The sequence below is a fragment of the Thermobia domestica genome, chromosome 2 (assembly GCF_964235325.1).
Source record: "Thermobia domestica chromosome 2, izTheDome1.hap1.1, whole genome shotgun sequence".
Classification (NCBI taxonomy): domain Eukaryota; kingdom Metazoa; phylum Arthropoda; class Insecta; order Zygentoma; family Lepismatidae; genus Thermobia; species Thermobia domestica.
This window is the reverse complement of record NC_137455.1, coordinates 680,436-705,342: the sequence shown is the minus strand read 5'-3', so window position 1 is coordinate 705,342 and position 24,907 is coordinate 680,436. Positions and strand designations below refer to the sequence as shown.

At 37.8% G+C, this 24,907-nt stretch overlaps 1 protein-coding gene across 6 annotated transcripts in view; it reads right to left on the bottom strand.

Annotated features, from left to right (window-relative positions):
* Rhp (GTP-Rho-binding protein rhophilin) overlaps nt 1-24,907 on the bottom strand; it is a 390,041-nt gene that overhangs the window by 111,345 nt on the left and 253,789 nt on the right. For all 6 annotated transcript variants that reach the window (XM_081738078.1, XM_081738089.1, XM_081738074.1 and 3 more), the window contains exon 2: nt 1,637-1,752. In XM_081738078.1, the coding sequence (XP_081594204.1) occupies nt 1,637-1,752 (116 nt within the window). The remainder of the gene's footprint in view (nt 1-1,636; nt 1,753-24,907) is intronic.

The following is a 24,907-nucleotide window of genomic DNA, read 5'->3' as shown; positions in this document are numbered from 1 at the left end:
AGAGAAATTTACAAAACCTTTAAACTCTTCTAATTCTGCAATAACAGGAGAGTCGCATTCCATTCTTATGCGTTTCAGATCTCCCGTTACATTGCAGCTTCAAGTCATATGTATACAACTTCAATGTGGCAATACTACACTCCAATCAAGAAACGCCCATTCGTTTCTGTAGAGGGGAGTGGTTCTTCAGTGGTAGAGAATTCACCTCTGGTACATAGGGTCCTTGGTTCGATCCCAGCTCGCGCCAAATGAACCTTGTGGTGGACAAACACAGTATGCGTGGTTTTCTCGGGGTTTTCCCGTTTCCTCTCACTTTCTTCATTCCACCATTTCATTCATTTCTCATCATCACCGTCTCCTTTAGCCTAGCCGGCATTACCGCGGGACGTAAAACTGAAAGATTTCATTTCATCTCATTTCGTTTCTGTAAGGAGCCATCTACAGGATAATATCAACGCCGGAAGTAAACTCTTCAGTCTGCTAATTCAAGTGGAGACAACATTTCTGGAATAGAAAAATCAACAAGTCATTCCCAGACTTCCCGGTGAGAGAGTCTTGAAATTTAACGCATTACGGTGGTTCGGATTCCACCTTAAATCATAGGTTTACATCTCAAAGAAACCCGTTACTGAAAGAGACGCTAATCCAACCATTTCCAGGAGTATATCCTACTACGAATAGCTTTCCTTTACCCCCTTTCTTTTTCAGTGGAAATTGTTTCCTACACAAAGTCAGGGTACCCTAAGGAATTGACGTGTACAAATGATTCCTGGGTACACGAAGTCACAATTAACTTGATCTTTACGTTTGTGCTATCCATAATCTTGATTCTCAATCTATCTCTGCTTCAGCTCTTAATTTCCGGTTTTCCATGTACATTTGTTAAAACAGAGAAAACGAATCGGCCACCTTACTTCTATTAGCTACACCTGTCTATACTAGGGTAAGAGGGATACATCGTCGCTAGAAGCGTGTTGGTCAACTTTAGAAGATCCCTCAAAGTCAAACGTCATCTTGGCTGCCGAGCAAAATATTTCATTTAATAGTATTTGAAAAGCATTGAATGTAACACATTCAAAAATGTCATATTGTTTGTTGTTTTCTTTTTTTTTTAAAAAAAAAAAAGCGGAAAAGTAGTGGACAATATAGGAAAATTTTTCAATTATCATTTTCCACGCAGGACACAGGACAAAACTATTAGAGGAAAAGGCTCTTGCAGTTGATTTTCAGTCTCAGTGTACAATTTCCTGTGCCTCACCCAAGTGAACTTCTTAGACCGTCTAATACGATGGACTATAAACATATTTAATAACAATTACAAACATTTCAAAACTTAGTTATTATAAAACATCACAAACAGCTACTGTAAATTCGATGCTCCATAACGTCATAGCCCCCTTCCTTCTCAGTAAACCCAACAAGCACAAACAAGCACAAAAGCAAACAACTTATGTTGTAGAAGCAGCGTTAGCAGACATAATGGCGAAGTCGATAGTGTTTGTAGCTACAACAGTAATGAATTCATGATTCTTCGTACACTGCCAACACTTATGTGCCATCCCGTGCTTTGACGTTATTTATCGGCAAGATAAAAATCCCTGCACTCCAATAAGGGTAAGCATAAACAGAGACTTACTTGAAAAGGTTCTCGGCTCCAGCCCTTAGCCTCAGCTCTTTGTTGATTTCTTGATTTAGTTTGGATCGCTTGTTCTGAAGTTTCCCGCGACATGTCGCTATTCGCGGATCAGAACCCTGCAAAGAAAGGAAACATACATTTACTTCTTAGATAAAACAGTTTCAATCACGTATTTGTGAATAATGACCACCTATTACTTAATACAGGAAACAGAACAGGTTTTACTTTATGTTGCTTTGTGTAATCCTTATAAGTTAGATGTTCGAAGGAAACCTGAAACGTGCTAAATCGTAACAGTACTAAAGGTTTCGTGCACCTCGAAGCAGGCCGTAGCTAGGGAACGGCCAGCTTGTCTTAGACCCCACTGTAACCACCTTCAATACTTCTGAAACTTTCACCTGTTCTTTAGAACGTATATGTAATACCTTCTTTGATAAATATATGCAAAAAAATATAATAAAGCAGTCAAGAATATAAAGTAATTTCAATTTAGCCCCCTAGGGTTTACCTCGACAGAACATGAAAAAGAGTCGAGACGCCCAAAATAGCAATCTAGGATTAAAATACCAGAGTAGACGCTAACTCGTTTCGATAAATACTTGATGGGTCGAATTATTGTAAATAGAAATTTTTGTGGAGTAAAATATAGAAAGGGGACTCAAACTAAAAACATTGGGCGCTTTTCCTAGGGCGAGACTTTATTAAAGATCGTACCCAATGCTTTTAGTCTTACCACCGTTTCTTCATTTTACGTCACAAAACTATTTGCTCCTTTTGAATGTATTTTATAAAAGCATTTTTACGTTTTTCATGTTTTACTTGTTAGTTTTTATTCAATGCTTTTAAGTGTAACGTGAAAGGCAATACATTACTTATATATGAAGCCAACCGGACGCCTACTCGTCTGCAACCAACCAAACTTCTGTATGTTTGGGTTGTATAAGCAGCAGGTGCTCCACAGATGTTTCTACGTACTTCATTTAACACAAAAATGATCCGCTAGAGTAAACTCTGCATTGTCATTCGCTTTACGTATTTATACACATTTCAGAGCTCTGTTTAGTATGGGTATATGTTAATGCATTGGCCGCATTAGAATAATGCTTGTCAGCGAGAAATCTGGTAAGTCACGCAGAGTTGCGTTTGGTCCAAGGAAACATGGGTGACCATTCGTGCTCATCTGGTGGTGGTGTCATTGCAGCGTCCACTCAGCGTCGTGAGGAGAATTGGGGAGCTATTTGAAATAAAGAATTAGCGGACTCCGGTCTAGAAAGCCATCATTAACGGAAGGAGAGCCTATGAGTAGAGCACAAATCAGAACAAGACGCTATGAGTACCACAAGGCCTGTTACGTCAGTTTAATTTAGTTTATTGTTAATTTTAGTTAGTACGAAGTGCGTGAAGTTGAAATTACAAGATGTTACTATAACGAACAGAAAAAAACCTAATAATATTTTAATAAAAATCGTACGAGCTTCTAAAGCGATCTTTGCGCTGATTCCTGATTAATTTATACATCAAACCTTTCCACAGATTTAAAAACGAATGAAAATAGAGATCAAGTAATGGCAGAATTTTCGACTGAAAGCAATAACTGTACAAAATATTTCTATCCTATAAGTAGAATTATTCAATTATTAAGCGAACAATGACTGTATTATGATTCCCACTGAACTCGTGAACAAAGAGCTATTAAGTTTCCGACGTTTGAACTACAGAGACCATCACTAATGATAACGAACACAGTAGAAACGAAAGAAGGGCTTTTTATGTCTCTGCCCCTTACTCCAATCAATGGTAGCCGGATCTCTAGAAGGCGAGATATTGTGTTGTTTGGTGAAGCTATCTATTATGTTGTGACAACTGAAGTTGGATGATGGTCTATGAACCCAGCAGCTTCACTGGATTCAAACTCTAGCCCATCCTTAATATTTCAGAAGGATGCGTACGGTTGGAAAACAAGAAAACAAAACCTGAACAATTTTTAAAAGTCCTGCACATCTCATGAATTAAATAACTTAGAAAAGAGGATTTTTTAATAACGAGAATCACATTTTCTTAAAATCAGAGCATAGCTTGACGTCCCTATTCTTCACTGACTTAAGGGACTACAGTGATTCAGTAGTAGTGCGTTCACCACTGGTGCCTGGGGTTCCTGGTTTGACCTCAGCTCGCGCCAAGTAGGTTTTGTGCTGGACAATCGTGTCCGCAGGTTTTCTCGGGGTACTCTCGTTTCCTTCCAAATTCTCATTCCACCAATTCTTCTATCATCATTCACTTGCCTTAATTACCGTCTTCCTTAGCCTAAAGGACATAATCGTGGAACGCTAGACTCAAGGATTTCATTTCATCTCACTGAGTTATGAAGAAAACCTTCAGGAAGGTCTCACTGGAAATCTCAAACAAAGTATTCCTCATGTTTAATAAAAATTAGTTAATTTTACGGAAGTTATCACAAAAACTTTTTCCTTTTTTGGCAGACGGGTGAGGATATATTCCCATTCCCTGACTAACTGCAACCAGGAACAACGGAGATAGTTCTGAAGTTCTAGACAATACACAAGAAATGTATAATCAAAGTCAGATATTGTTTACGAAGTGTATGACAGAACATATATATATATATTCTAATATGAACTGGATTTATCTCTTATTCGTGGGTGATTTCATCCCATGCAGTGAGAATGATTTGAAAACCTCACGGTATAATATTTAATCTAAATCCGATAACTTTTACGATACGACAAACTTCTAACTTGGAGAGCCGCGGTAGAGTATTCACTTCTGGTGCACGGGCTCCTTGGTTGGACCTTAGCTCCTGCCAAGTGGGCTTTGTGGTGGACAAACACCCACGTACGTGGATTTTCTCGCGCTTCTCCCATTTCCTCTCACTTTCTTCATCCCCTAATTTCATTCTTTCATTTATATTCATATTTTATTTCATTTTTCTGACATGGAGTTAATTGTACTTCTTTCATTATTTGCTTATTGACGAGTTTCAAAGGCAAGCAAATATAGAAATCTAAATTTCAAAGAAAGTACACACAGTTTTCAATACAATAAGATATATTTTAAGAAAGTTATCACGGAATAGATACACAGATACAAAATTCGTTTTGTATTATGAATAACTGATAACAAAACAGTAAATTCCTGTAGAACTTCAATTTTGTTGATCAAATAACGAAGCGAAGAAAAGAGAGAGATTAGACCTTTACATTATGGTTAGCAGAAAATAAAGAGCAATAAATCATAAGAGGAATGAATGTTTTACTATCAACTAATCTGCGCATACGCTGCTTAGCAGTCCATAAAAACGTTCTTCAACTTGCGATACGATAATACATTTCTCACAAATGGCAGAGGAACCCTCGACCATTACAAGATCGTTGTCAGTGGATCGTGAATGGGAAAGAACCACCGCGATGAACTCGTAATATGAACATTGGAAAAAGCATTAACGCCACGGTTCACAGAATAAAAACCTGGTTTTCTTCCTTTTCTTCTTCTTTTAATAGAGTATTAACTGGAGTGACTTCCTCGAGTGGAAGAACCCGCGCTTATTGAGTTGAAACAAATGATCTCCACAAAGAAGGAAGGAAGACTTTTGCACTGCACCTAATAATTTACAACGGATAACAAATGACAAACGAAATGCAATTAACTGAAGACAACAGCCCACAATGTCAGATCCGATCCAAGGATACGGAAATCTCATGACTATAGTCTCGGAGTAGTCGCCATTGGAAAAATGATCACGGCGTATTTCTTGGGTGTGAATAAAATATCACAAAGTTTCTAACTTTTATAATTACGCCGTTCAAATTGACATACAGTTTTTTTCTCGTTTTAATTGATAAAAAAGGAATAATAGTGCTCCAATGTTGTTGCAATTTTCGACACTAAGTACCCGGCTATTTTAAGCGATCGCAACGCGTCTTTATTGCTCATGCGTACGCTTGGAATACGCTGACCATGTATTTAAATGTAGATGGCTAGTCACAAACGCGAAAGCAATAAAAACGCGGAGAAAACGTCAGCTCTAGCATATTTGGTGTGTTTCGGAACAATAGATCGCCTGCTGTTTAAAATGTCAAAAGGAAGGAAAAAAGGAAAGACGTGTTGCCAGGAAGCTGCTTTAAAGATGGCTTGTGCAGAGTACTGGAACTCTGTTATGATAGACCTGGACTTGGCAAAAAAAAAAAAAAAGACCTGGAATCCCTGACTGGCACACAGTATGATTTATAAATTTGGCAAAAGTAAAGTTACCAAATAGCTAGCTTTGTCGCGTTCGCTCTAGGGGGTAACGCTTCGAAAACGCATTCTCAAATGTCCATACGCTTACAGTACAATCGCTAATATTCACAATTACACTACAAAGGGAAGACCGATAACAGGGGACTGTAATTTTGTTCAAGCAGACTATCCAATCTGACAGCAAATAATACCTACACACTTTATATAAACAAAATTATGAGAAACAAGTATAAATAAACACAGTGGCGTATAAAACAAGAGCCAAAACTGTAAAACAATAGGAACCACATGTAGTTGCTCTGTTTATTGCTTCTCGACATCCGTTAAAGGGAGACCTACCTGTTACTCCGAGGGATGAGTGAATTGGCTTTGTTGTCACAGTTATTCATCAAAAAAGAGTAAAGTACATTTTATTATAGGGTCATAGAGTAATATTAGATAACTAATTGCTTATCTAGAAGCGATCATAACGATTTCTTAGTATTTCCCAGGACCACTATTCATAATGACATGACGAATTATAATCATTTTGAATTAAATCCATTCGCACCACATCCACTATGAACGGACAAAATTCGGTCATTTTACCCCAAATAATGTTGCAGAAACCCATTGTGACGTACGAAACACTTTTTGATCATTATTCCTCACCAATGAGGTCCATTATAATCATCTCGCTTGGAAACGTCCTGAACTATAACCATTCTTAAATTGAGAATCTTTTGTGATGTAGCTCGTATTGTCTCAGATTAGTTTCATCAGGAATAAACGGCTGCTAATGGTAAGCAAGGGGAAGTTTCTCGACCACAATTGCTGAAAGATAAACCCATCGTCCTTTAGTGCAACATGGCTGGTATCACTGTACAACGTAATTCAAAATGTCGTCCAGAAAAAACTGCTTCAAGAAAAAGCATAAGCGTTAAAATTTTTGTTCGAGAGTGTTCTATTCTTTTCGGATTATTCTGTATTTTTGAAAAGGAATGGATGCGGTATGCGAGAATGGACCCCACAAAACTGATGGCAATTCATCAAAAGTGAATGTGTTGTTTAGTATTTCTAATGGAAAAGCAAACGATGTCCGCACGAGAAAATATAACAACTTACTGTATTTGCATGAGAAGTAGGCCTTAACACATTTAAACCATTCCACCGAATAACACTGTATGACAAATTTAAGTGAATTCGTGAAAAACGAAAAAAAAAATGTAGTATATTTCTGGACTACATCATTGGTCCACTTAGAAATCAGTTTGTCAGCATGATGCTGCCATATATTGAAAAAAAAAACAAACAAAAACGAGCCTTTTAGTAAATATAGGTCATATTCCTTACAAAAGTAGGTTCCACTGCTAATTCCAAAATGTGCCATACAGCGTGGTTTATATTTTCTGAACCACCTATTTCGCGCAACCGCGTTGACGACCAAAGTTTTTGAAATCGCATCCCGATCTGTGGATGTTGTCCGACTCCTCTTGGAGAAATAGCTTGTTAAAGATTGAGTTGTGGAACAGTTGTTTACGAAAATCATTTTCAACGTTTGGCGGTCCCTTTCACCTACGGCTCCCTCATCACCATATGGTTAGCGTACCGCCTCCAAAGTGTAACATCCGTGTTCAAATCCCGACGAGAGTTCATGTGCTTCGATACCGCATTAAGCTATAGGTCCACGTCTCACACAGCCTCACTGCTAAAAACGAAGCTGAATTTCAATCCAACCTCGGTTTCCTACTATTCCTCTTCTGTCGTTGCCGGTCTAGAGACTAGCGCGTCTGGCTTTGGCGCATGTAGTCCCGGGTTCAATTCCCGGCGAGACAGAATAATTTAATTCTATAATCATTCACCTTTATTAATCACCTGTTTGCTTTAGCTTAACCTGTTATTATTATTATTATTATTATTATTATTATTATTATTATTATTATTATTATTATTATTATTATTATTATTATTATTATTATTATTTAAAAAAGTTTCTTTAGTGATGATATCTCTCCAAGACTTGTGTATGAACCATTCAAACCATCTGTTCCAACAAACCAAGCACTCAAAATTTGCCTGCTTTGAAAATCGGATCGGCCTCGTTTTTTGCAGTACCAACGTTTGGCCTGTGCACACTTTAACGTCTCACACAACCCAACAGAGCGTAATACACACTACATGAGTGTTTCCATTATTTTGCTAACTATCTGTACATACTAAACACGTCTATGAGATGATGACATAAACGCAATTAATATACAAACAGACATTGCTTGTTTTAAATTTGGCTATTACTATACATGACGTAGTTTCTAGGTACGGTGTTATTCTTTATCCAAATACTATAAACCAGTGTTTCCCAAACTGTGATCCGTGGACCCCTGGAAAGCCACGAGGTACTGAAAGGAGGTACGCGGGACTTTTTTGTTTCCATTAAAGTTCATCTTATCGCTTACAGCTGAGACAATAGTTATGTAGTATATCACCCAAGTTTTAACCAATTGAGAAGAATATGTTACGCGTACCAAAAGATGAAAAAGAAATAAAATTACTCAATAACAAAGATGCATTACTCATCACACTATGATGGCATTTTTCATCATCGTCATTTATAACAGTATTGTATTGTCATAAATAACATATTTAATGTGAAACTATAATTTATCATTTTATTTTAATAATTTGTAAATAAATTTTAAAAAATCATTTTTTTATTATTTTACAGGAGACTTCGGAGAATTAGCGGTTGGTACAAGGGGTCCGCGACATCAGAAAGATTGAGGAACGCTGCTATAAACCATTTATTTCATATGATGAATTATTCGCACATTTTAGTCGTCTCTCCTCATCCATTTATGTCTATATTGCCTAAAAATTTGAATATACAAAGATTCATTACCGAATAACGAAGCAGAAACTTCTTTCGTGAACGTATCGAAAAAGATGTTGAGTGTGATTTCTTATTACTGGGCGTTACATGAGATAAAAGCTATGCGAAGTATTCTAATGAAGTGCAGATGTTTGAGAGTGAATGGCCAAGAAATATTCACACGGTCTCAGCCAGCGCTGTTGGATTCTCGTTGCCCAAGGCACTGCATTGTTAAATGAATGGTCACAGGAGAACAGCACTTGTGGCTGCTACTGTATTACTTACTTCCGTTTCAGTCGCCGACAATTTCTACAATACTTTTTATCAGAAGGGAAGCTGTGTATCTACTAGTCTGCATCTTTAAGTTGCAATCATTGAGTTCGAGTCCCGTTGGAGTCATCCATCCCAAGAGAATCTTCTCAAATCCACTAAATCAGGTGAGTTAAATGCTATCAATGGATTTATATAAAGAAACAAAAAGAAAAAAGGAAAAATCTGATTCGTACAGAATCTACAGTACCCATACTGCTGTACAGTTATAGCCATATAGCCAGAATAAACTTAACACACTCATGGCAATGAAAGAATATTTAATGAATATTGCAGCTACAATACATCTGTGGAACGTAGAGTACATATAAGTAGGTACTTTTATTTGATTTTCTAATGATATGATATTTCCCGAGAAGCAAGCAACAAAAAACAGTATTATTGATCTGCCCTTATACAGAGTGTTTCAAAGCAATATCAACAACGTTCTGAGGTAATTCCTGACACTAAGGTATAGACTAACCTGGGTGCACGAATGCTTCCTTTCGGAGTTATAGGCTCCCGAAAACACGAAAAAATTAAATTCAAAGTTCCATAGCTCCAAAACTATGGTACCTATCGTAGTCGGGTAAAGGGTAAAGACTTCACTTAGGAACTAATATTTGCCCTATATAAAAATTCATGTTCCAGAATCCTGCGAAACTTTCCCAATAATTTTTATAGAGGTAGTTGGTAAGTACTTCAAATTATATGCCCGTAGCAAACCTCTACCTAGTTATAAAAATTGTTGCGTGAGTACCTTATGATTCTGGAACATGTATTTTTGGATAGGGCACATATTAGTTCGTAAGTGAAGTCTTGACCCAACTCCGGTAGGTCCCATAGTTTTGGGGCTATGAACCTTTAAAGTTCATTTTTCCATGGTTTCGGCAGCCTATAATTACAGAAAGGAAGCATTTGTGCACCCAGGTTGGTCTACACATTTTGTCTTATCTTGGTGTCAGGAATCACCTCCCAAACGTTGTTGGTGTTGCTTTGAAACACTCTGTGTAGGTTAATTATACAATTTCCTCATAAATCTACCTGATGTTTCCAATTTTAGGATATGTTATCTATTAATATTATTGACTAAGCAGTGTCTCAGTGGTAGGACGATCACCTGATTTCAGGAATCCTTGATTCGATCCGAGACCAAATAATGTGATTGAGTATTTTCAGGCTTTCCGTTTCCTCCCTCATTTACATTTCACCAATCATTCAATTTAATCTTATTAATCATTCCTTTGCTTTAACTACATGGAATAATATGTGGGACGTTAAACTAAAGTGTTTTTTTTATTTTATTGTCTGGTCTTTTATATTTTTAAAAATCTAAGTTCCATCAGATCTAATTAAAATTTTATGTGGCTCAGTGGTAGAGTGCTTCCTTCTGGGGTCTTCCTGGTTTGATTCCTGTCCAAGTACGTTTGTGGTGGGAAACGTCATGTCTGTGGGTTTTCTCAGGGTACTCCCGCTTCCTCCCACATACTCATCCATTCAATTTTTCCATCATTACTCACTTGCTTTAACCATATCTCCCTTAAGCTACAGGGCATAATCGTGGGACTGAAAGATTACAAATTCTATTCTCATTTTACATGTTAACCGTAATGACTATAAAAAATACAGTAGGAACCTTGCTTCCATTTTTATTAGTGAAACCTCGCCTGCAAACAGAGCAATTAAAAGCGGAAGCCACGGCAACTAGTTCGAATCGCCCAATGTAACGTATGAAACCCACATCTGCTGTGAGAAGTGATGGTCAAAGGATTCTTCCGAAATCTCAATTTTTTCATCCATCGACGGGGTGTGACCAGCTGACCACCTCCAGGCAGAACACGCTCGCTTCCCACACAGCCAATCACTCGGCAGAGGCCATTGAACCAATCACAATCATATCACTTACTGCTCAACAGACAAAAACAAAAACACACCAATCGTCTTTTTTTTTTAATCCTGATCGTCTTGTTTGTTTGGGAGAAACCATTTTAGAGAGACGATCATTACGCCCACAACACAACCTGCGTTTGCCTCTGCCTCGTCTGTAGAAGAGGAAAGCGTGCCTTCTCAAGAGATAAGCCAGCATCTCTCTCAACTACCATAATTCGTGTGGCCTTCGGTGCTTAATGTGCGATGGCAAGGATAACGGAAGTAGCATTGTTCTTATTCTTCTCAAGTGTAAAAACATTGATGCTCATATTTCAGTGTTCCATCATAGAATATCGAGTTGGTTTAAAATGAAACAATAGATACTGTGAGTCTTTTCTTTCAGTTGGCGATGATTTCATGTTTGGTAATTGACCGTCATCGGCCAGGCGATGCTGATGATATCTTTTTCGTAGCTCTCCTCGCTCACTAGCGCAAGTGTCTTTGATGTATAAGGTCCAGAATTCGATTCCCGGAGGAAGAGAATCAAACATAGTACAGTGGTGAAACTTAGACGTTGAACTGTAGGTCTCGCCCTATATAGCCACGTTGTTCACAAAGAACGGAAACACAGATTCATGATTTTTTTTTCTATGACATGGCTTACAATGGCATTAGCACTTCATGATTCTTGGCTTGTATTCGAATTTCTTAGGAACAAACATCACGACTGTTTCAGAATGTTCTCACTAAACACTTTTATAAGTTATACCTTTAATAGGCTTTGCAGATCATTCATTGGCCAAAGGTAAAGCCTTCTTTCTTTCTTCTCCATTATTCTAGCAAAAGTGAATCTTTATTTTGTTCACAGTTAACGTATAAGGTGGTGATCGTTGCCGCTGGTAGTTGAAACTGTCTCTCAATACTAGAACGGTCACCTATGACGCAAACGGTTCCATTGATGCAATGAGTTCATGGCGTCCATGGCTTTTCTCCGTTTTCTCCTACAATTTGGATTCCACCAATGCTTTTATCGTTATTCGCTTCAAATTCTCAATTTGCCTTCTTTAATGTACGAGGAAAACTAAACTACAAGTTTAATTCCGTTTCTCTCTTCAAGCTTCAACATCGTTTAGGTCTACATAATTCTTATGGATATACAGTCATAAAAGACGCGAGATATTTAAAAACAAATTTAAACAATGATTTCGTCACATTGTACCTATTATATTGAACTTTCTCGCTGGCCCAATTGAGACTAGAAAACTTTGTTTCTCGTCTCATAAATTCTGTAGAGGTCTCGTCTCATTTCGATCTCGAGGGATTCTTTCTCGTTTCGCCACAAATCTTCAAAAGCTTTCCTCGTCTCGCATCGACGATCTCGCCTCGTTTTGTAAGTTTATACGCTGATTTTGTTTTCTTAATTTCATCTAGAAGTTGTCAGGATCCTTCTACGTTATGAGATGTTCATGAAGGGTGTAATATAACAATATTTAAACTATATTTATTATTGGAGTATATCGTGTAATGATTTCTGTATCTTTAAACGTTGATAAATGCTTTTCGTTGTGTTCGTATAATCAATCAATTTATATAGTTGTCAACGTATAGTTTTTATATTGAGACCTAACACTTGGGTGAAGTAGTGTTGTCCACAAGATTCGTGAAACTTCTCCTCTTGTATCGAATTTTAAAAGATGCCTCCCGTCTCGTGGGATGAACTACCCACATTCTTTATTCTAGAAAGTGATCCAGTCATCTATAGAAAAAAAATGGAAATTTCTTACGAGACCTGCAGCCTGAGCGTCTTCCATCTAATGGGAGAGGTAACGAGCAATAGTTTCAGTTGATGGCCTTCCCTGAATGCTCTGGAATGGTACCTTAGAAAAGAATTCCTTTCAAGAACAAAAGGTTAGATAACGCAACGAGACGTTCGAAGGAAGCAATTATTATTTGGAGATAAATACCAAGGCAACCGCCACTTGTTGCCGCTGGTCGTCTGCATGACGCAAGAACCGTTAGAAACCCTCGAGCCCTGTTTTTCCATTGATTCGCTGCTGGAGTTTGTGTGGCAACGGGATCTCCAAGCGAGAGACTACGGCTACGTCTTTGGGAGGCCTCCGAAAGATAACATCGATGTGGCATTCGTTCGAAAGCAACAGAAACGTCAGCAGACGCACTCAATGTTCTTTCCACCTTTTATCAGATTGGCCTTCACCTGGGATGTAGATGGAGACGAACAGTATCAAAAGCACGAATAGCGGTTTCAAATGCTGGGCAAAGATTTTCTTCTTTCTTTATAAAAACAGAACACGCTTTGCTCTCAGCATACCTGTGAATTCTGAAGACAGTCTTGCTTTCGGCTGATACTTCTCATTTCCCTGAAAATTATCCAACATTTTCGAGTTGCTATGGTCATTCTTTCGATTTCATCTTTTGATTTAAGGAAGGATTTTTCAATTAGCAAATACCCTGCTTTTCTGCCGTTCTCTGACTCTTCAAGTGGCTAATGCGCGTGCTTTGCTTGACCGTGGTTTGGGTTCAATTCCCGATGGGAATGCGTGTCTAGGATGCAAATCTGAGTTGAGTTCAAATCCAATGTTAATCATTAGGGCTCGTCTCATAGCCTCGGTGTTAAAGTCCATTCCTTAGTCAACAACCAACTCTTTTTCTTTTACCTTAAGCAAAAATACTGCGGATATCAAATAATATTACTAAAATGATTGAGCAATTATTTCGTAGTTAGAAAGCAATACTTAATGAAAAATTCTTTATTAGATATTTTCTCCATTCTGACAGAATTTGTCTCCAAATTGAAACGATACACTCACTGAGAGCGTTTCATATGTCCAGTAGTGTTGTCAACGACTCGAGCGGCTCAGTCACCCCGAGCCGAACCGAGAAATGAGCCGAGCCAACAGCTTACCCAACCGAGCCGGTGGCACACTTGAACCGGAGCTTGAGCTCAGCTGGTGGCTCAGGGCTCGAGCCGAGCCAATTGATATCACTAATGTCCAGGAGGGAGATGTGAATGCACAAATGTATTAAATGATACATTACGATACACTTAAATGAATTACGAGTTGTGAATGGCAGATTAATTAAATGTTTAATTAGTATTTAACATTCTCCGTCAGCGCCGACACTATATGAGTAGGAAACTGATTAAAATTAGGTTCGAACGGATTTTTATAGGCAAACAACCCAACGAGGATGGAACTCGAGACCATCCATTTGGTCAGGAATGAATGTCGTGTTTCGAGTCCTTCTGCAATATCGAAGACACGAAGGATCGGGTTTGCTATTAATGTGGGCTCCAAACTACGACCCGGTGCAGTTGGTGAGTGCACAAACTATTTTACCAAATCAATCCTCACAGTTTAGGTGTTCCCTACCACATACTACCTCTTCTGGACTATAGAATCCTACCACCGGCACCATTGATTGGTGCAAATGAGTGCAGATTGAATGCTGGCTGAGAAGAAAAACATTTGAAGCTTTTCCCCGAACCTCGTTGCTAAGAAGGCCGGAAGAGAAGGAGATATGAAATAAAGACAACATTTGTGGCCTTCGCTAGAAGAAACAACCAAAAGATACAAAACATGTTCTTTTTAACCTTTTTTGTTATCATCAGCCGCAGAGCATAGATGGCACACTTTGACTCTTAGTTGTCAACACCTAATGTTCAATTCCTCTTTTTCCGGAAAGAAGGAAGTCGAATTATATTTCCCACGACAACAACAGCGACTGCCTATCAGCTGCTACGAGAAATGAGGTCGCGAAAAGTTGTCGCCAAAACTTGCATTTTGTTTTATTTATAAGTAATTTAGTCAATGTGACACAAATGATAAAACTCGTCTTTATTGATTCTGAGAATCCTTTTCCATGTACTCAGCGATCTTACGACTGCCTCCAAAATGAGATCACAAATGCAACTGTTCGAAATGTATTCATCCACGGCCTTTATCATCTTACAGGTACAAGGAAAGCGCAGCTTTGCGTTCAAGAAAGAGTTGAAAACAAGGTTAAACAGCAGTGTATCAGAAGAACTCCCTCGTAGTCGTGGCTAAATGGTGAGAGTTCGATGTCCAGTATGAGCACATCCTGAGTTAAACTTAGATCCATCAAGTATATAAAATTGTTGGTGAAAAGGGATGTTGCCCTTTAAATAGAAAAACAGATAAACCACCAGTGTCACGTTTAGGTTTATGTTGTTATCTGAATGTTCTCTACCTTCTCAAACAAAAATAACGAAGACAAACTTAATAAGGTTATCCTAAAATTCGTCTCATAAATGAACAGGTATTAAGGATTTTTTTTGCCTTATTACAGAATAGATTCCATCAAAAATTAACATTCCAGTCTTCAGAATTTTTTTCAATTAACATTTCATTAAACGATTCTCTATTGAACGGGAACTAAAACTTGCATCTACGTGGAAATGAAATTATATCTTTGAGTTTTACGTCCCATGGTTATGCCTTTTAGGCTAAAGGAGACGGTACGTGGAAATGAATTTATTTATACGAAGAACCAAAGGGGATTGCGAGCATTGTTCTAGTTTTTGTCAGTGAAAGAATACGAACACTTCACTAATTACAGAATAATAATTAGAAAGCATTAATCGAAATCTCGATCGAGAAAGTGCCAGTAAGATTCTCTAATTCTGTGTTGTTATATTCCCACGAAAATATGTTTACGTGAAATTACTGTTTCGCTCTTGTAGTTCATTAACGAACAATCTCCCGACAATCATGTTTGGTTCAGCTCCACAGATTCCCGCCCATATTACATGAACCTCGGTCACTATCAAAACTCGTGAGTTCGATCCCTAGCGTAGTGCGAGCTTTGAGGGTTGTCAAGCTCTTTGCGTCGTGGGGGGCAAGGAAGAGAGATTTTGCAACAGGAGTAGCAAGCTGCAATTGCGTTGGGAGACGTGTTGAGTCAGACGTGTCAAAGCTCGCGAATCCAGGTTTTGGAAAAAATGAAACGAAATCTTTGAGTTTTACGTCCCGCAGTTATGTCGGTTAGGCTAAAGGAGACGGTGATGATGAATAATGAATGAAATGGTGGAATGAATAAAGTGAGAGGAAACGGGAGAACCCCGAGAAAACCCACGCACACGGTGTTTGTCCACCACAAAGTCCACTTGGCGGGGGCTGGGATCGAACCCGGGACCCGAAGCACCAGAGGTGAACGCTCTACCACTGAGCCACCGCGGCCCCAATCCAGGTTTTGGGTTTAATCAGTGTCGAGCTCACAAGCTGGACCCGAGCATTATAAGTGGACATTGTGCCAAAGTCTGTCCGAGTAAGCACGAGTCCTGTGAAAGAACTGGATACAAGATGGAGCCCATCAGCCTCTTTGAGAGCGAGCACTTTGCCTTGACGAATTGCTATTTTCAGGTCAGTGCGTGCCCATTTGAGCTTGAGGACAGTGAGTCTCAGCCTCGATTACAAAATGGGTATCCCTGGCGCTGATCACTTATCACCGAGCTATACGAGTGCCACGTGAATAAGCTGCCTTAAGTGGCTAAAATTTTGGCAACGAAGCCAGTGCGTGAGAAAGCTATTTGTTGTATATATATTTGAAATTAATTATTTGCTAATCTTGTGGCATGCATGTGGGAGTAAAGGAAGAAAGTCCATTTTATGCCTCATCAACAGTAATGCTCGTTTTCCCGCCTCTCCGTAAGATTGATAGATATTCGTGAGGCGCGTGACGCATTCATCTTCCAGTTGACATTGGTTGTTCGTCTGGAAAAGCATAAAAACTAATTGCTGCCACTGGAGTTGTTGCGTGCTTTGGCTTTCCTTAATGAAGGCTCACACTCCAGTTACCACACGCTTCCTCCGGAAATACCTTTGTCACTTATTCGTTAGGTTCCATTTTTTATTCGTTCTGCATTAATGCAAAAGCAGCCAGCAACGTTCGGCCAAAGACCTTTTGATCCAATAAACGCGAGAAAGTCCAGGGAAAGCTATAGCTTTAGAGAAACGATTTCCTTCGATTCGTAATACTCTATGCAGCCAACACGCAATTGTAACCAATACGATTATTATAATCATGTGGTTAACTCTATTTGTGACAAGAATTTTTAATATAACAAGTAACATTGCAGAGAAGCTAACGGTTTGTTCCATCTGTTCAACAAAGCCATGTTGTTACGAGGTAGTTTGAAGAGGAACACATATTTCGAGTTAAAAAATATAAAATGTTTCTCCTTAAATCATCACAGTAACAAGAAATGCATTGCGAATATTTTTCAATGAGTTTCTATTCTGTGAGTTTGTGTTATGCGGAAATCATTGCAGCGGTTCTTGTGCTCTTATGCACAATGGATTTGCCAGTGAAAATATTTAATAATAATAACATTGATGATCATTCACTGATATAAAGTATAACGTTGAAGATTGTTGTGGATAGAGGAAGGAATGCCTCTCCTGCACACCCATATGTATGGCCGATGATTACACGGAAAAGGAGGGCGTGTGTCCCTGAAAGTCCCATCGCCAAGGCAATTTATCCATGTACTATGGATTGCTGGATCCCAGGCGATTGCTGATTCACCCTATGGTGATGATCCTTAATAATTCATAGATATTGTATGTTTAGAGTTTTCAACATTGTTTGCTACATACATTTACTCTTTTTCCTTGAGTACGCTGAGAAAAAAACATATGTAGCGTACGTAAAAACGTAGGTTACATGGGTAAATCCTGTAATTTTTGGACTTAATGTACAACAAACGTATAATTGAGAATGTATATTTTATACGTATTTTCCGTATAAGTGTTCCAAATAAACGTACTTTGCGTACGAACGAAATAACTGTATATATAGGTGGTAAAGATTTCACATACAGATAGACGTATATAAGATATAGCTGACGTATTTAACATACATATACGTATGTAATACCGTATACTAAAGACTGCTAGATGTCATACATCCTGCAACGACATGATGTAACATCTAAGGGCAATGCGTATGTAGCATATGGATAACGTATGATCCGTACTGATTTTCGTAGTAAGCATAAGGTTTCCGCATATTAGTGCAATATACCGCTGTCCGGATAACAAATTTTTCTCAGTGTACAAAGTAGTGTGTTGTTCCTCCAAGTCTAGACTTCCCGAATAATACTACATTTGCTGGAAATAACAAATGAGGAGCATTACTCCCCCACACCCTCACCCTCTGTTGAAATGGTCTTTGAGGACACACGTATGTGTGTGTGTGTATGTGTGTGTGTGTGTGTGTGTGTGTGTGTGTGTGTGTGTGTGTGTGTGTGTGTACCCAATTTTTCACTGCACGTTTCGCCACTGCTTAAAGTAATCGATGCGAAAAGAACGATAGGCTTTGACCATAGCTTTTGGTTTCGAATATGTTTGTTTGTTTTAGTCTTTTGTCCAATGATATGCCAAAATAAAATATGCAGAAGCATAGTACAAACAAATGTAACATATGGAAACCCCAGTATTGACAATCAATAACATAAGTCAATTCGAAAAAGATCAGAACCTCTGAGTACGAATATATAACAGAAATAAAAGCAAAAGCAATGAAGAGATGTACAAACGAAGAAACTCAACTCGCGGGGTCTTACGAATAGTCCTTTTTAGCGCTGCATTAAGAGCTTGACTAATATGTGATGCTAGCTTCCGTATTTAGAAACACGTTAGTGAAGATAACAACGATTTATATTGAAAAAGGCCAGCCACGAGTTTTCAGCAGGGTTGTCCAAACACAACAGGCGAAACCAAACGTAAGAGAGAATAGGTTTGGGACTAAAATGTTTCTAAATACGAAAGTTAAGATCACACGTTAGTCAAGGTGTTAATGCGGCGCTGAAAAAGACTGTGTATAGGGTCCAAGGAGTTTATTTAAGAAACATCAGCATGAAATTTGCCAACAGAGTAATAGATACCTCTTAGAAGAACAAGAGGTGTCGAAATACGAAAAGCTATTATTAAAGCGTAAATCAATATGACGAAGAAAGACAGAAAAAAAAGTAAGATTTGAGGGTTAGTTATCATTAGGGTTGCCATATGTCCGTATTTTGTACGGACTGTTTGTAATTTTGAGCCTGTGTCCGTGTCCGTATCGTACAATGCATGAAATAGGAAAATGTCTATATTTGACAGTTTTGGAGTTGTCTGAAAATTTTCGAGCCGGGAATAGCTAAAATCTTAGGCGAAAGAACTGTGTTTTCATCATATCTTATATTTTAGTCACTATTAATACAGTAGGTTATGTTTTTAAAAAGTGTCTCAGAAAACCGGGGGAGTAAGCACCCAGCATCAGGCTAGATCCACCACTGCGAATTGGCAACTTTAAAGATCATAAAATCTCTAGAGAAGGCAACGAATGGTTTGTTGACCCAAGCTATGTTTACGCTGATGCTTCAGTTTGTACACAAACACATTTTGTAGAGAAAGGGAATCGTTGGTTGAATGCAGACGTGACAATTTGTTTACTCTGTCGAAATATTCGTGATTTACCATTAAGCAGAAGAAATGAATGGTAAAACAAAGATCACGAGCTTAATATTAACACACCCATCGCTTGATATCCAATTTACTTAAATAGAATATCTTAATCGATTCGAGCGAATGGTAGTCCTCTCCTCCCCCTGACCCCATTTCCCCTCAATTCACTCAAAACACGAATCTTCGTCCGGCCTTGAGGGTGAAAGTTTTATGTACATAAACACTTTACATCTAATTAACGAAAAAAAAGTGTATGGAATCTCTTTGGAACAATTTTCACTTGTGCACACGATGTTCTCTTCTCTATGTCAACAGCTTCCATCGTCGTCTGTTTTTCTCTTTGAGCATCTTCGTCTCTGCAGCATTCATGGCCAAAACCACATTTCCTGGCATCCTCTTAGCTTTCTATAATACAATTCAAAGTAAGCATAAGCTGTTTCCAAACCACAGCCGCTGCTTCTTTCTTTGTGATCCTTTGTAGACCAAAGTAAAAATAAAGTGAAATGAACAGGGGCGGCTTAAGGATTTTAATTTGGGTAGGCCTGCTCCCTTGCTTATGGATACATATACACATTTGATTGATTAATGACAGTAGGAAATTACTTATACAGTAGTGGTTGATGTTATTTGTTAAATAATTATCTAACATTAATATAAATAGTGGAAAATGCATTTACTCTTTATTGTATCTTTTAGTATTTATATATTTTTCAAATTTTTGGGGTAGACCCGTGTCTACCCGGCCTACCCGCTTATGTCACCATTGGAAATAAAATCTTTCAGTTATGCCCTTTCGGGTAAGGAAGACAGATGATTAAGACAAGTGAATGATGAGGTAGAATTGGTGGAATAAAAATATAGGACGAAATGGGAGAACTCCGAGAAAACACACGGACACGATATTGTCCACCACAAACTTACTTGGCCGGGGATCGAGCAAACGCTCTTCCACTGACTCACCGTGGCCCCTTCGTAGACAAAAGTGAATAATCTGTTGTTGGTGCTTCAAGTTTAGCGTCCATTTTAGCACCAAGGCGTGAAATCTCAGTTAAGATGGAATCGGAATCACTGTAATGTCTTCAATGCTCTCTCGTCAGGAATCGAACCAGCGACCCCGTGTGCCAAAGATGCACGTCAGATCATCAGGGAGCGATAAATGAGTAATTCGTATGCTTTTTGTAATCCTGGGTTTGATTCCTGATAAAGTGATTTCCTCGGATACTATACATAATGATTCAGATTCGATTTTAAGTAGAATATCCTGACTCGTATATTCTCGGTACTGAAAGAAACAAACTCCACTCAGTCAATCTTCCCTTCTTTTGTTTTATATGTTTTGACTCAAGTGAATCGTTCATTTAAATAAAATCAGAAAACTAGTCATCGAAACCATTTCAATGCTGAAAATACTGTAGCAGTAACAATGAAAAATGTAAAATACCGCTGTTTGGTGCAACGTGGATCATTTTATTTTATGCAAGAAAACAAAGTCAATTGTTAGAACTGGAAATCGTAGTTACGGAAGCAAATATTATATTGTGATGAAGAAGGAGACGAACAACTTTAAGTAACTGCGCATAGATTAAATGAACCAATTCACGAGTTAATGAAAAATAGGTTTGTAATGCATGTGTTGTATATTACTGCATCGCCTTCACATGTAATAGAGGATAGCAAGATTATCCATGGCTTTCGATTGATTATTTTAAGAAAAGAAACACTGACCAAAGCTTAAAACACACTTCATTTTAAATTATAATATGCAACGGTTTCATATATCTAGCATATTCTTCAAACACTATCGAACATCTGTCTGACGAAAGACATGTTAGATATCCGAAACCGTTACATATTATAATTTAAAATACAGTGGGTTTTAAGCTTTGGTAAGTGTTTCTTTTGTTAAAGTAATAGAGGAAATTAAAGTTTACAAAAATACGATTTTGGCTGTTGTGTATTAAATGGTTGTTTCCAAAAATAAAAAAATAGATAAAAAAATAAAAAGTATCGGAAGAAATTATCCGATGGTAAAAGAAGATGAAGGAACTAGTGAAACGATATAGTAACATATAACATCTACCCTCAGAGCTTAGTATGGATAAACAAATCGAGAAATATAAGGTGGACTGATACATCACTTGCGTCTGAAGCAGTCGTGGTGCACAGTGATACTTGAAAAGCCTTGAGCAAACAAATTGTAGGCACATCAACAACATGGGAGAATCACATTAATTTTAGATTTGGACCTGGAAATGTTTCTTCCATGTTTCTCGATCTTCAACTTCCTCTTTTAATACAATATTTTCTTCCCTTTCTCAAATTAACAATCTTCTTCCTATTCCTCGCTTTCCTTCCATCTTTCCTTCTATGGCGGTATGAAGAAGAAAATTTCTTTTTTACAGTATCTGGTGAGGCCAATATTTTGAATTAGTTGGTGAAACTGTTACACATTTATTATTTTAAAATAAACGTAGCGTTGGTGAGTGACTTGTTTTTCTAGTTCAGAACATATTGTTTTCTTAGAAAATTGTTTCTCTAATGTTATAATTCAATACTTTGAATATATTCCCCCTATTTCGGGGGGGGGGGGGAGAGCTTATATATTTTCCAACCTTCCCTGGCTTTACCCCTATGTACTTGTATGCTTAATATTTTTTTCATTATGTGAGTTAAGATAAATTATTAAATTTCTTCTATCAAATTAAACTAAACTAAACCATAATAAGCACTTAAAAAGAAGCATCTGTAATGTAACATGTCCTACCCAATGTTTAAAACCTAACGACGTCACTGTACAAAAACAGAGTGAATTCACCGTGTAACTTAGAATCCATCAATTAAAGGGGGTGACAGTAGAACAAGGAAAATAGTGTGGTAGATCAATATACAGTATTTTATCTTTTAAAAATTGTCAATGAATTTTAAATGATAAGTCAAATATTTCAAAGTACGATGTATCAATTACTTTTGCATGACCTGAATCTTCTATTCAACCAAACCCAATGGACGTTATCCCTTCGACATCCAAGTGAAAATATAAATGGAAAGGATTTCTTAAATCTGGCTGATTTGTCTAATTTAATGGAAAACAGACAGGAACTCATCTCATAGGCTTTACTGGACTTCAGCGATGGAAAGGTGAAAAATGTAGCTATTAAAGTGTATGGGCTGGATCCTAAAAGCGAAAGATGCTACATGACTCAATATACAAAGAGATAAGCAGTGTTTGTTGTTGAGATAAGAACCGAGGTTAGCGTGTGAACAAATAGAGATCTTTTTCTGTTGTGAGGACGATTGCAAAAGGCGTTCCACGTGAAAGAGGCGCAGAAGAGAGTAAACAACGGCAGCGAGATAACGAGCTGTGATGGCCAAAGTCAATTGAACGTTACAGGAAGTAACACCTTTCAGTCTCAAGCTTCGTCCAAATACTTCAGCCTTCTACTGACGCCGCGTCCCCAATGCATCAAACATTGTCTTGAAATCATGGGATACTCTTCAAGGCTGGACCAAGGTTTTCGAATCCCTTGTTTCTCCCGAAGAAGGGAAAAGTAAAAGACGTTCTCATAGGCAACCAAACTTGCGCCAAAGTTTGAGGGGTTGCATACTCCCCAATAATGGGGGTTGGATGCTTTGTGAATTTGCAGTGTTTGTGGCTATAACTACAGAACTAGGGTGGGCGGAAAGATGAAAAACACTTGTTTTTGTGGGATGAAGAGTATCTTATTAATTATACTATATCACAAACACAATTTTAGTATTTTTGTACCCCATTCTACAGGTATAGATATTTGGTCACTTGAAAACTATGTATTTAATTGATCATCGAAATAAAAGTGACCGCACTAAACTTTCTCGATCCAACTGCAGTTATTAATGACACATTTTCTTTTGAAATACGAACAAAATTCTAAGGCGTTTTCGCAAAACATCACCGAAAGACAACTCATCCCGAAAAGAAAACTACCCCTTGCAGATTTTCCCATAAGAAATAATTTATGCCACATGTTAAGGTTATTAATGAAATATTTGTTTGTAAAATAATAATAAAAATCCCATGAGTGATATTTTATAAACTTGTCCGAAAAAGCCTTCAGAAGAATAAAGTATCTCTTGTGGATATTCTCATGGAAATAATTTATGCAAATATTAAATATTTGTTTAGGAAATGTGAACAGAATAACATGACTCGTTATTGATAAAATCGTTAAAAAAACACCCTGTAGAATAAACTACCCTTGTACATTTTTAAGCCCAAATGAGTTATGCCACATCGTCATATTACTGATGAAACATACATTTATGAAATATAAACAAGGTCGCCTGAATCGTGTTTGAAAAAATCGTCCGAAAGAAAAATCATCCCAAGAATAAACTCGTCCTTCTCAATCTTTTCCAGATGAATTATTTACAGCACACAATTGGGTTGTTTTGGAAAATTGATTTATGGAATATAGACAAAATTGTTAGAGCCGTTTTTGAGAAAATGACATTTTTTTATCTTTACTCTTAAGTAAACTATCCTTATCTTTAGGGTTAGGAAGAAAATTCGACCTCTCCCGCTGGAGAATCACATAAAAACCTTTAGTTTAAAATTTGGTCTCGGTATGTTGCACAGCATGGTTTCTAGGTGAATGTACATCTGTGCGAATGGACGGACAGACGGACAGATGTCGAAAAGTCACTTTTTCGGTTTCTATGGGCCATGAAACGTGTAAACCTTTGAAATCTCAAATTGGATTTTTTTTCGCCATCATCAAACTTTCTTCTCTCCTTACACGTCGCTCGAAAGTATACATATGCACAAAATGTAAATGAAAGTAGCCAAAAGTGCCACATAAATGTATGCACAAAATGTAAATGAAAGTCACGATTTGGCCTTCGATTTGTTGACAATTGAAGGCGTGGAACAGTAAAATAGAAATGAATTGAATTTTAGAATTTATAATTTCAATCTTGGAAAATATTAGACTTTCTCGGTTTGCTAAGAGTACTTTATGCGAGAGAGAGATGCGAGAAAAACGGTTCAAAGTATACAGACACCAAGGGAGCAGACGTTTGTTTTCACGGAAAACACTAGGATCATCACACCCGAGTAATTTTTAATTCAAACTATATATTTTCAAGTCTAAGTTTTGCTGATTCCTGCAGTCCATCCTTAGCAGCTGCTTGGACTTTAGGGATGCGCACGAGACAAGATTTGTAGCTGTCTCGTCTCGAAAATGTGCTGTAAAAGTGATGTCTCGACTCGAATAATGTATATTTTTCTATTGGAAGAGCCGTGTCTCGACTCGAATTTTGTCAGGAAAATCCTGTCTCGACTCGTCTCGTGCGCATCCCTGTTGGACTTGCACCGTGTTTCCAACTTCGTTATGCAGTTGGCAAGCATTTCGTAACCATGAACTTCAAACTTCATGCAGTTCCTCTACAATATCTTTTTAGTTGTATTTCTGAGCATTATTCACAGATTCTGTCTCTGCTGGATCAAGTTTTTTAAGAAAC